The following is a 13,718-nucleotide window of genomic DNA, read 5'->3' on the forward strand; positions in this document are numbered from 1 at the left end:
CCACTCTCCCCCTTACGAAATGCACTATCTGCCACTGCCGACACCCTCAGTTCTCATTATAGGACAGCCCCACAACGGGGATAGGGGTAATCGACTCTATTGTTATTCACGAAATAAAATGATAGGACTAAAATGGAGAAAAGGGGAGAGAAGTAGGAGAAAGTAAGTTAGAAGAAAGAAAATATAAAATAGAGAAGTCTGACCGGAAAACTACTAGTACAATGCCCTTATAAATTCATATGAGGAAATATTACGTCCTTTAATTGTTCCATTGCCCCCCATCAAAACATCCTGGGGACACCCCTTGCATATGTGTAAGAGTAAAACAATCAATGATATGAATATAAAAAGGGCATTACTATACATCACACACACATGTAAACACATTGGTACAAAAAACAAAGCGGTATTTCGGAAGTTTATTTGTTCCAATTTTGCAGACTATTTATTTTACTATCTTTTTTGTTACATCTCACATACTTCTTGCTAAGTAGCAATCTCATACATGTAATGAAAACTGCATAGACTACATATAAATCGATGCTAAGCTCTCCAATGTATCCTGTGATACATTGTGAATGTTTCATCCACGAATTAAGAATTTTATAGGTCCTATTGTCTGCAAGATTGGGGAGAGGGTCGTCTCGCTCTGTCTAAAATGATACAAAAATCTCTTGAAATCACAGCACATGCATCGACAAGTTATCTGCCAACGTCTTATTATTTTTGTTATTATCATCATTATCATCATCATCATTATTATTACTCTTATTATTAATGTTGTTATTATTTTATTTCTTTATTTTTTGCTTGTCATACACTAATAGAATTTTAGTTCAGATTTGAACCGGAAATCAGTCAGGTTGGGCCACTCCTCTTCCCGAGTAAAAAAAAAAAAAAGGAATGTAATACGATCCGATGTGATTGTTTTCTGGTTCAGATCCGGCTGTCACTGTGCCATCACTTTAGACATGGAGAGCTGCCCCCAATGGTTTATGGGTCAATATAACTAGGTATCTTTTTAAAAGGGAATAAAGCCATTGGAACACACTGGCTCGTGTTCAAGCAGCAAATTTGAAGAATAAGATGTTTCAGTGAAATCTGACAAGCAATACGAAAGTTATGAGCACTTGAATATTGATAACGCTATGATATATTATGCTATAAAAGGAGATCCTCCCATCGGAAATGTGAGAAAGGTGTGTGATGTCTCAAGTGAAACAATTCTCCGCTTTTGGACACTTAACATTTACCCCATTTTTATGATAAGACAAAGTTAATCCATGTTTTGATACTTGTAATACATATCTTGCCTTTAAACAAAGTTCAATTGGTTTCAAGCGTCCCATTTTACTTTAAGAGTGTCTTTTTTTTAGGAATATGGAATACAAATCTCAAGGGAAAATTGTTTTGGATCAGAGGAATAACTCTATAATATGTAGAAAGCAGCATATCCATGTTTCCCTTATCTCATTTATGCGAACAAAATTATTCCGAAAGATCTGTCTCGTAGATAGGCTTTAACAGTAAAATGAAAACTAATGAAGTCCATGCCAGTTAATCAAACTTTTCACAGTTATGCTTTGGTGCCTATGTACATGATTTAGGCCACAAATGCAAAAAGAAAATGGATGTTAGCCTACGTTTTTTTCTCTCTTTTGGACTTAAAATTAACTAAAATGGACCATAACGAAACCAAATCTAAGTCGACCGATTATATGCTCATTGGAATTAACGTTTAAACTTTGGTCGGTTTGGCCTGTATAGCTGTGCCGTCAGACAGCATGACACAGTAAAAAAAATAATGGTGCTCCTCTTAGAACTCACGGAATTGAAATGTCATAACCCATGTAAAAAAAATCAAGTTAAGGTCAGAATTATACCTCTTAATTTGTGTACTTCATATTTGAAAAAAAAATACGATGAAAAGATCACCGAAACTAAACCTTAAAAGGTTGAAATCTACATTAAGAGAATAAACAAGCAATAATGATGTGCTTTATTAAAAATCCACGTAATTTTCACCAAATATGCCAAGTTGTTGAGGAAAGTATACCACTGACAGTAACGAGAGAGCTGGTATTCGAACTTACAACAACGTTGACTGTGATGTTTGTATCCTGTTGAGACGTTGCCATGGTTGCGGAATATATTTCGAAGTATTAGATTTAAAATTTTATTTTTTCAGGTGTTTTTTTTTATCCCTAAGACTATCTCAAATTCAAAATTAGACTGAGACACACATGACAAGTAGTAGGAACAATTTAAGCTTGCACTTCCAATGGTAGCCCTATGCTTTGCTACATTGGTAGGATATCATCAAACGCATACAAAAATGAAATATTATTTTCCTGAGATTTCTTAACTATAAATATGCCTACCACATTTTGTTTCGTATACCAAGGTCCTTATCATTCGTGTTAACGTATATCAAAGTGATATGCACTCTGCTGCCAGGTGGTTACTCAAAACTCATGAAAATGCCTTGCCTAAGGACCTTAGAGCAGTTGGTTGGAACTTGAATCTCAAAACTATGAGGCAAGTGACTTTTTATTTTACAATAAACCTAAATATAAACAAATCTACATAAAAACAAACAAACAAAAATCACACGAATGCTTCGGCAATTCTTCCCCGAGTCCGACCCATATTTTGATCTTGAGGTTCGTCTCGAATATATTGGTTCTGCGTCCGCCAAGGATCAGCAAGTGGCGTTTGTCCATAACCTAATGAAGAATCGTAATATGTGCTTGCGTCAGGAGACGTCATTCTATTCGTCAGAAGCGACGCACTTTCGCCGCGTTCCGAAGTTGGTGTCGAATCATACCTCAACCGCGGTGCCGAAGACCGTGGACTACCTAAGGGCAGTATGATGCGAGCCGGTGATGTTGTAACCGGGTTGGCCATTACCGCGGCAGTTTTACCGCTTCGCCTGTCATTAGCTGAAGGAAGAGTATCATACTTCACTCGAGCCGTCGGTGACGCTGAGCTGTGTGAGGTCGGTATATTGCTTCTTGACAACGTAGAAAAGTTCCTTGATGTCGGCGACGTTGAACGCTGCCTGTTTTTCTCTGAAGTTGGTGACGTGCTGTGTTTTCCCTTTCCTGGCGGCGACCGCGGACTGCAGGGTACAGGGAGGACGTTATTGTCTGATGCGCTATAGTTGGATATTATAGGTAAATCTTCAAATAGTCTACTAGGATTTGTCCTTGTAACTGGAGAACTGCTTTGAATAGGTTCAACCTCCCGAAAACCGGATACTGCAATATCGTAGGATGGAGGTGGTGGCACTGACGATAGATAAAAAAGATAAGTCAATCAATAGATTTGTTCTTTCCCCTATCTATTAATCTATCTGCAGATATCTGTATATACCAGTCCATCTTAATCATCTTTCAATGTACCTGTCAAATCTATCTATAAACATTTCTATCTAATATTCTTAGCTGCTAATATGCATATGTGTTCTTAAGTTTTAATCAATAGCTTAAACTAGTTCATTTGCACATTCTCTTCTCTTGCACTTGTGCAGCTTCTTTAAAAGGGGCCGCAGAAGCGGGGGGCTTCAGCCCCCACCTTTTTCCAAAACCGTGTACAAAAACGTAAAAATTGACCGTATGAATGTGATTTTTTGGCATGGTCAGCCCCCCACTGTGAAAACCGTTCCGCGGCCCCTGTTTAATAGGTGCATTACTTTGTGCACCTTCCCCCAAGGGTACACCCCTAAATGAGTACAAAATGTTGCTAATTGAACGATAGAAATGCGACCCTCTTTTTTTGTGTGTGCACGTACCCATTCGTTTGACTTCTGACTGGTGGGTGACGGCCATGTTGACTGATGGCCTTCGATAGGTATTGATTGCAGCAATGGTCCCGATGGATATAGGCAACTTCAAAGTACACGCCGGAGTCTCGAACCCTACAACTGCTGATATCTATTTGTCACATGGATGTGAAAAAAAATATAGAAAAAAAAAATCGTGTTACTAACCAATCTCTTCTTGCTCGGATGTCATTGAATTAGAGTAGACAATCAAATGCCTTCAAGCTGTATTATGATAATAAATACAGCGCCAACGAGAACGATAGCTTTCTATAATTTGAATACAGTAGTTTGAAGTGAATTTGAATTATCGGTCTGCAAAATTATTGGGAAAGCTTTCAATTAATATTGATCGTTTGACACAATTTTCCTCGATTTTGATAGGATAAGAACGGGAAAGCTCATGATAACTTTGAAAGGGAAGAGACAACACGACTTAACGGTGACGGCTATGTTTAGGTGACACTATTTTCGTTTCACTCTCTGTCCTTTTCTTCTTATTATGCTCTGGAGGAGGGGGGGGGGGGAGCTGGGTCACGCACGGATAATGGCAATGTGGGTATGTGTGAAGACCGAATTTGTTATGTCTTGCCAGTTGTTCCCAAGCATATATTTGTCAACCTTGTTGCATAGATCAACTCATTTTCCTCGTTCCTAAGCCCCTCATTTCAGTCAGTTCTCCTGACTCCCATTAAATGTTTAATTCGATTTTCCAAGCACCCCAATTTGCAGAGGGCCATCTAACGTGAGAGTTTTTTAGCTCCTCATTCAATACGCAACTTTCGTTCTTAACGGTATGGTTTCAGATTTGGGGGTCACACACCCTCTTTCCTAATACCTTCCCCCGGACTTTTCTTTCATTTTCTCTTTGTTCATGTTTTTAGCATAGTCTGTCGGGATACAGTTGGTAATGATCGGTCGCACCGGTAAAACCGTCTCCAGGGTCCCGTCTTACAAAGAGTTACAATTGATTCAATCAACCACAACTATGGAAAGCCAGCAACGTCAACATAAAAAACCTCGTTTGTTCAAAATATTCGATAAATGTAATGAATATTAATGAATTCATAGTTTTCTTTAAAAAGTCAGTGTGCCTCTTTTTGTTTTCAAGGGACATTGTGCAAATTTTTCTAAATAAAAAATTATTACAATGATGGATATCCATATTACTTGAGGTTGATCGGATCAATCGTAACTCTTTGTAAGACGAGGCCCAGACCGACCAAAGGTATTACGTTATTTCTAATGACGTACTATCAGTAAGTTTGATCGTAAGTGTGACTGTAGCATTAATCTACAACAGGGCCCTAGGCGTAGCAATAAGGGCATGACTGACCTGAAGCGAATACTCGAGGAAGATATTCGGGCAGGTCTCGAAGGCGCAGGGGACGACAGGAGGGACTCTGAAAGCGGTGGGTTCGATCGCTTTTTTCTGGTACGACGGACATCCTTCCAGTTCAATCTCGACGATGTCGTCTCGGATTCTCTTGTCGTCCGTCCGCCAGCCAGACTTGGAGAAGAAGGTCAGTGTCTGGATCGTATGAATAAAGATTTCATTTCAAAAGGACAATGTTACAATAGCTGTAATTTTTTATGAAACTGGTCCCCTACACCTTGAATAGTAACGGCACTACCAATAAGTCCCTCCAGACCACGTTTTCATTCAAATGGTTTTCTGTGAGCCTTTAGTCTTACAGAGGTTTCATGTACCAATAGATTACGAAAGAAATACTATTAAAATTGCGGTTTTTATTTTTTATTTTGCCTCTCGCTCGACAATATTGCAAATGATGAATATAAACATAGAATGCGTTAAAGTCTAAGTGGAATTGATAGGAATTTAGATTGTTCGCCCACTTCTCTCATAACTGTATCATGTTTTTAGGTAAAGCGCCTGGTTAGACACAATCAAGAAAGCTCGAGGCGCAATCCCGACATGGCATTTATGCCACTGAGCAAACCGTTTTACCGAAAACATTTGTGCTATAGGCATTATAGTCGGGTCGTAACACCTTGGGGGTCATCAAAATTAGTCTTCCATCTATTTACAGGCCTGTAGGATATTTGAGGAGGTACATGATCTCGACGAATCCTCTATGGTCGACCGTTTTGTCGACAAGCACAAAGGTTTTGAGAAAGTTAACACCTTCCCACGAGGTCGTAACTTAATTTGTGCCGCCTTAATATTATTTGTACCAACGACAAATGCATGTGAGAACAATAATAATAATAAAAGAAACACAACTAAAACGCTATGTCGGGCATACCTGCGTCAAGGTACAGGAGATGTAAGACACGTCGTTGTTGCTCTGGTTATCAAGACACCCTGAGACCCACATAGACTCTCCTACCACATAGCCTCGTTTATTAACATTGACGTCTAGTGTGATTGGACCAGTCTCACAACACAGGCAGCCCTCATTAACTGTCTTCTGATCTCCTATCGGAACCTTACGAGAAAAAATATATGTACAAAATAAATAAGACATGTCTGTTGCAGAAAGAGAAGCAATCACACGTAAAGTTTCAATAAATTAGAAGCGTGTTAAAACGGCGGTTTGTTTCTTTTCTTTTCCAAAAGACACGTTCATGCGCAATTTTGGGGCCCTGGAATATATATATCAAAACAAAAGAATATTACGATGTATTGCATAGCCCTAGCTTAGGGTATTGCTACCCCTAAAAATATTTAAAATCTTCCTTTTATATTTCGCGATAAAAAAAAACCACCTACCAAGGGTGCAAGATGTGTTCTGTCGACCCTTTGATATAAATTTCAGACTAAAAAACGCAAGATACAGATCACAAAGTGCGTGGAAATGTATGGGTTTTTTCCTGACTCATGAAACTACTTTCGTGTAATATATTTTTACGCGCATGATGATGATTAGTTGGGTCGGGGTGATAGAGTCCCCCCCCCAAAAAAAAAAAAAAAACGCAACAACTACACAGACGTTTTCTACAACGCACCTTTGAAGACGCAAGTGAAAACACAATTGACAGCTGAGAGGTTTCGTCGAAGATTCGTTTGTCCAGAATCCATGACGACACTGCTGTTTTGATTCCCATATTTTTGACAGATATTTCTTTGTTATTGAAGGGCTTTTGACAAACGAATCTCTGCGTTATAGATAGTGTCTGCGTAGTTATTGCGAAAACTTCCTACTATTAAGGCTTACGGTCGCCTGGGCTACTCACCAGCACTTCGGGGATGATATTGAGGTCGACCAAGGGTTTGATCTTGAAAGCCCTCTTTGCCGAATGGTCGTACTTCCGGGGGCGGTCGATGACAGCTTTGACCATGTAGGAGACCTGGGCAAACTTGCAGTAGAGCTCTGGAGGTAGGCCGAGAGGTAGGCGGTAGCGAAACGGGAACTTGTGTTCACCGGCTGGAAGGATGTGACTCCGATCACATGTATCATCTGAAGAAACAAAAAATATTAGGGTCCTATTCAGTGATTTTATTCATCAAGTTGTATTGTCTTAAAATAAACACAAACAAACTCTGAAGTCTAAATCAATGTTTCCACTCTTCAAATTGTGTTATACTGAAATAAAAACCTCAATGTGCTATGCTAGCGCCGTCATCTTAAAAGAAAGAAAAAACAAATTATCTTTCAGCCCAAACGCAGTGCTTTTACAATTCAGGTGTGATCCTGAAAAAAAAACCTTAATATTCATGTAGTAATAGTCAAATATGTCGAATGGGCTATATAAAGGGCCATGGGAACGATTTTTGTTTCCAGGGGTGCTGATTTAAGTTTGGAAAGAAAAAAAGGGGCTCTACTACAAAATGAAGGTCATTGTGGTCCCGAGAAATTTGAACAAGCAAAAAAAATGGAAAAAAAAGTTTGACTATACACAATATGAAGGTCATTTTGGTTATATTTCTCCATTTTTGCACACCTTACAGAATTACAGAGGGTGCTGCGTATGGAGAATATTGCACACAGCACCACAACGAAAATATTAGGCTTCAGCACGCATAGCACCTTGGCTTCTTAGGGCCATGGCTACTACGAATGTCCATGCATTTCCTTCCTTCTGTATTGAAATATTAGGGAAAATTCGAGCGAGTTAGCGAATATTATCCGTACATCTTCTTGATTTTAAAAATATATAAACTCCTCAAAAAAAGTTTAGAAATCTGACTTTGATCGATAATACCTCCTCGGTTTTAGAAAATATCAATGTGTAATTAATATCAAACGATAGATCATTTAATTCTCTTTAGAATGATACCATCCATGATATGATTATGGTTCACATGGAGGTGCAGTGCCTTGAAATGTGGGGCAAGGTCAAAATTCAAAACTTGCAAAATGACACAATATTGAAAGTCACTGTTCTTTTTTCCGTGGTGATGAGTGAGAGTCTCAGCGGTTTCATTTGACTTTGATCGATAAATATCAATGTGTAATTAATGTCAATGAACAGATTATTTAATTTTATTTAAAATGATAACCTACATGATGTAATTATCATTCACATGGAGGTGCAGTGCCCTGAAATGTGGGGCAAGGTCAAAATTCAAAACTTGCAAAATGACACAATATTGAAAGTCACTGTTCTTTTTTCCGTGGTGATGAGTGAGAGTCTCAGCGGTTTCATTTGACTTTGATCGATAAATATCAATGTGTAATTAATGTCAATGAACAGATTATTTAATTTTATTTAAAATGATAACCTACATGATGTAATTATCATTCACATGGAGGTGCAGTGCCCTGAAATGTGGGGCAAGGTCAAAATTCAAAAGTTGCAAAATGACACAATATTGAATGCCACTGTTCTTTTTTTCCGTGGTGATGAGTGAGTTTCTCAGCGGTTTCTTTTAATTATTCTCATGCACCTTAACATCAACATTAACATGGAATCAAACATACCTCTGCACAACAAGCACATAACAACAAACAAACAAACAAACATACAAACATGAATGGGTATTTCAAACCACGACTCAAACCATGTTATCTCACAGAACCTTCACTACAGAAGCAGCTGGGCTTGATTTGAATGGATTTTCACAGGCAAATTAATCAAGTTCTGTATTGACCATTCATGACTATTTCGCTCGTTTTGCAGCTTTTTCAGTTCAGACCTAATCCAACACTTTTAAATCCTGCTCTTTTCGTGATGGCATGATCTTAACAAGCATGGTATCATTTTAAAGAAAATTAAATGATCTTTTAAATGATGTAAAATATGCATTGTGTAAAACTGGAACTTGGGAGAAATTAATGGCCAAAGTCAGATTTTCAAACTTCTTTTTGCTCGTTTTGCAGCTTTCCAATTCAGACCTCATCCAACTCTTTTGAATTCTACTCTTTTCGTGATGGCATGATCATAACAAGCATGGTATCATTTTAAAGAAAATTTAATGACCTTTTGAATGATGTAAATATGCATTGTGTAAAATTAGGAGTTGGGAGAAATTAATGGCCAAACACAGATTTCCAAACTTTTTTTGAGGGGTTTATATATTTTTTAAATTTTCATATATTTTCATTTGTTTACTCCATTAATGGAATCCATAAAATATCCTTTGTAACCTTTGAATAATCTTTGAAAACTCCTGGAAATAGGAAGAAAAGGAATCAGTGGTAGGGTTCCGATTGTAAAGTGTTTAGTAACGTGTAAGTAATTGATCACAAGAATCGTTTACATGATGGATTTTGTTTATCATTTGTGTGAGATCAATCGTAGAATCAAACTCTACGATCATATTTTCAAAATACATTTTTCATAATGAATTCAGTTATGACAGTGAAGGAGCAGTTGAGATAACTACAGCACAAGGAGAATTGGTTATGAAATAAGAATAAAAAAAAAAGATAAAAATGATATGCCTGAAATGTTTTCCTGTAAGCGCATACGGAATTTCAGTCTATGCATGTAGTTAATGATTAAAATAATTTCCTTTATTTGTTTAACATTAAGAATGTTTCTTATTCCAATTACTAAAATATTTTGTATTAACACTTGCTCATGTGGATATGCCGAATACGTTCATATTTTTGTTAAAAAGTACGAAGTTTTAAATAACCCCTTTAAATCAAATGGAATGGAAAATGCCTGATGACGTTTCTCAGTTCTAATGCCCACCCTTTCTTTTTGTTATTCGGGACTATTTATTCGTGACTTTTGGACCCCAATGAAGCGGGAAAAACAATTATGCATTTATTGATGGAAATGGCTATTCGGGTGTTCAGAGCAAACGGGTTAGCCGGACATCGTGTGTTTCGGAGGGCAAATCGATTCATGTCTGATGTTCCGTTGGGGTGGGGTGGGGGCGCCATGTGGGCGTGTGACTTCTAAAATGAATCAAGCATAATATACACGACAAACAATCATTTAACCAAATGATGTAATTGAAAATGAATAAACACGCATTTTTAATGATCAACAGTTTTGAAGAAAACAATGCTACACAGGGGTGATATGATAAATAGTTGATGCCATCGTGGTTTTAGATTCATATTTATCGATGCTATTTGTTTTATATTGATGGTTATTATGGTGCTGATGCTCGTTATGGTGATCATAAGACCCAATTTTCATTAAAGATGATGATGATGATGATGATTTTGGTGATGATGATGATGTTGATGGTGATGGTGATGATGATGATGATGATAATGATGGTGATGATGATGGTGATGATGATGATAATGATGGTGATGATGATGACGATGATGGTGATGATGATGATGATGATGATGATGATGGTGATGGTGATGATGATGATGATAATGATGGTGATGATGATGGTGATGATAATGATGGTGATGATGACGATGATGATGATGGTGATGATGATGATGATGATGATGGTGATGATGATGATGATGGTGATGATGATGATGATGATGATGATAATGATGGTAATGATGATGGTGGTGATTGTGTTACTATTTTTTTTCTTCAATAATACGAAAAAAGAAATATTACAATTAAATATCATAATATGATAACATAAGGGTCTGCACCAAATAAAAGATAATGACAATGATGGCTTATAATATAGTGTGATGACTTTATTTACATCCCGCCCATATTTGAAGTGTTATTTTCTTTATATCTCTATTCAAATCAACTTTTTTGGGGGCGGACTGGTACTGTAAGGAGGGGTGGGTGGGCAAGAAGACCTACTGTTTCTCAATTAATTTGAATTACAATTTAATATCACATGACTAGATATCTCTCATTCATTTTTCATGCCCTTATATTTTCCTCTCTTACATGTTCTTTATCCCTTTTTCCGTTTTCCCCGTTATTATTTAACTTCTTGAGAAACCACATGGACCGGTGTCCCCTATTGCCTTCTTTGAAGTGCCATGTTGTAAAGTTGATAGCACTTCATCAACATTTTCAAAATAACTTTTGATCGAGCACCTTTTAGTTAAAATCATTCCAAAGCACATGCTGTGAACCATACATCATCAGTATATAATAGCACTACATCAAGTACAAATCACCCTTGTTCAAATACATTCAATCACCATCGATTTCAAGTGATTTATATATTTTTTTCCGAACTCCTCCTCTCGTCATAATGGCGAAGCGTTGATTTGATGTCTCTGATCGCTTTGCAAAAAGTGTAATCATCACGAGAGCATTTTATAGGCCTATGCTATTTACATACTAATGGTATAAGTCCATAGTGAAAAAAAAAACACGCTTTGTTAGAAATCATATACAAGTGAGTTCACATCTACTTCAGACGTACATGTATATATGCTAAGACATAAAGTGCTAAATTCAGCACGTCTATAGGAGCTTGTATAAAAACCTCACTTCAGTTGTTGATTTTCAGCTTTAGGGGCCAAACGCAGCACTTTGAGTGCTTTATATAACACATCAAATGCTGTTTTCAGCACCTGAAGTGAAGGCAGTCAGCACCTGTAGGGCAGTAACAACAAGCATATATCCTAACAGTGTTAAAAATAGCTCGAAAAGTTATGAACATAGCACTTATTTTTAAGTGTATCATTAGAAAAGCATTTTGTTATGCCCTTTATATGTCATTGATATAAATCAATATGAAAAAATAATGATTTTTGTTTTTGAAAGAACATGATTTTTTACAAATATTACTAGTATACAAGTGCGTTCACATCTTCTTTAGACTACACACAAAGTGTCCTATTATAACACTTTAAGTAGCTTGTATATAGTAACTTCACTTCCGTTGTTTATTTTCAGCTTGGGGTGCTAAACGCCGCACCAATATAGTACATCACATGCTGTTTTAAGCACTTGAAGTGGAGCATCTCCCGAAGTGCATTATATCCTAGTTTGTAATATTGCTCAATTTAGTACTATGTATTGTATTATTGTAAAAAAGCATTTGCAATGCAGCTGCTATTTGCATGCCAATTACATAAAACAATATATATATATATGGGGGCCCGGGTTCGATTCCCGGCAAAGAAATTTCTTCGGCATTACCAATTTTTCCAAAGGGCAGATAGCTCTGGGGAACCTTGATTTAAGCTACGCCTACCATTGTTCTCGTCATCCATTTCTTTCACAAAATATTTAAATAAAAGAGTTGCCAAAGCTGTTGTACATGTATAATATCACACATTTATATAATTATGTATATATATATATATATATATATATATATATATATGTGTGCATTTGTATATATGTGTGCAATTCATGAACTTGTACGTTCACATCTACTTTAGACGCACACTCCAATAGAAAGCATATAAAATTCAGCAATTAAAGTAGCTTTTAAATAAAAGTAACTTAACTTCAGTTGTTGATTTTTGGCACTTTAAGTGCTAAACGCAGCACCTCTTATGGTCAATGCAACGAATGCTCTCTTTAGCATCCAAATTGATGGAAATCAACAAATGCAGTTCAGTGATCATAACATACGAGCTCCTGAAAATGACCATTCTAGCACTTTATCATTTGTATAGTGTGTAGGCATATCATTGCAGTCTATATCTACGCTCTTTAGTCCAGCATGCCAAGCGTGAAAAAAGTGATAAAAATTTATTGAAAATGTTGGGGTTTTCAAAAGAAATAAAAGACATATATATTTTCATATCTACTTAAGACGTTAAATTACATGACTAATGACAGTGCTTCAGCAAGAATCTTGTCAGTAATTTCAACTGGCTAAATTGCTTTCAGCCAATCGGATGCAAGGATTTCAGTGGCTTGTAACTGCTTTCCCTCCATCATCGCGTTCTCTTCGTACATCAAACATTTCAAACTGTCGTACAAAATCCGAGAGTGTAGACAGATAAGCAACTTATAAAATCACTTTCATCGCCTAGAACCTATTGCATTTTTATCTCTATTATATTCCGTTGTATTTCCATCTTCTCCTGTATAATGCACACATCATTTTGAAATGTATTCCCGTACGTAGTTGGGAGTTCTGAGAAATCGAAATATCAAATGCAAGAAAAAAATGACATAATGAGTCGTTATGATCCACGGTGGAGTCGGTCTAATATATTTGCAATTTCATTCCTGGAGAGGCTTGAGAACTGAGTAAAGAATGGAGTAAACAGCCATGCTGATATATCAACCAGACTATTAATCGGGCTAGTCTACATCCAGGTTTATTATGATTAAACACATCAATATTGTTTTTATTTGTGTAGGATAAAATAAGTTAACATAGAGGTAAGCAGTATCCCCTTTTCATTCAAAGTTATTTCATGGAGAGAAAAAAGAACGTTGGTCATGTTGATGTTGGATGCAAATATTGAACAGCGAAAACCTAGATAAAATCTGATAAAGTCTGAGCGTAGGTTACAACCACCTTGTCGATGAGTGTCCCATACAGCAAGTGTTGAAGTAATGTGGTCTCTCATTTCAGACAGCATTAGTGAAAGAAGGGTAAAATGTCGATATATTATCTGTT

The 13,718-nt window shown here is 36.9% G+C and overlaps 1 protein-coding gene across 1 annotated transcript in view; it reads right to left on the reverse strand.

The window, feature by feature from the left end:
* Positions 1-428: 428 nt before the first annotated feature.
* Positions 429-13,718, reverse strand: part of LOC129261757 (arrestin domain-containing protein 4-like) — a 33,238-nt gene continuing 19,948 nt past the window's right edge. The window contains exons 3-7 of the mRNA XM_054899799.2: positions 7,022-7,245; positions 6,091-6,273; positions 5,160-5,354; positions 3,794-3,935; positions 429-3,290 (exon numbers count right to left, since the gene is read on the reverse strand). Of these exons, the coding sequence (XP_054755774.2) occupies positions 2,608-3,290; positions 3,794-3,935; positions 5,160-5,354; positions 6,091-6,273; positions 7,022-7,245 (1,427 nt within the window). The 3' untranslated portion in view covers positions 429-2,607. The remainder of the gene's footprint in view (positions 3,291-3,793; positions 3,936-5,159; positions 5,355-6,090; positions 6,274-7,021; positions 7,246-13,718) is intronic.

The sequence above is a fragment of the Lytechinus pictus genome, chromosome 5 (assembly GCF_037042905.1).
Source record: "Lytechinus pictus isolate F3 Inbred chromosome 5, Lp3.0, whole genome shotgun sequence".
Taxonomy (NCBI): domain Eukaryota; kingdom Metazoa; phylum Echinodermata; class Echinoidea; order Temnopleuroida; family Toxopneustidae; genus Lytechinus; species Lytechinus pictus.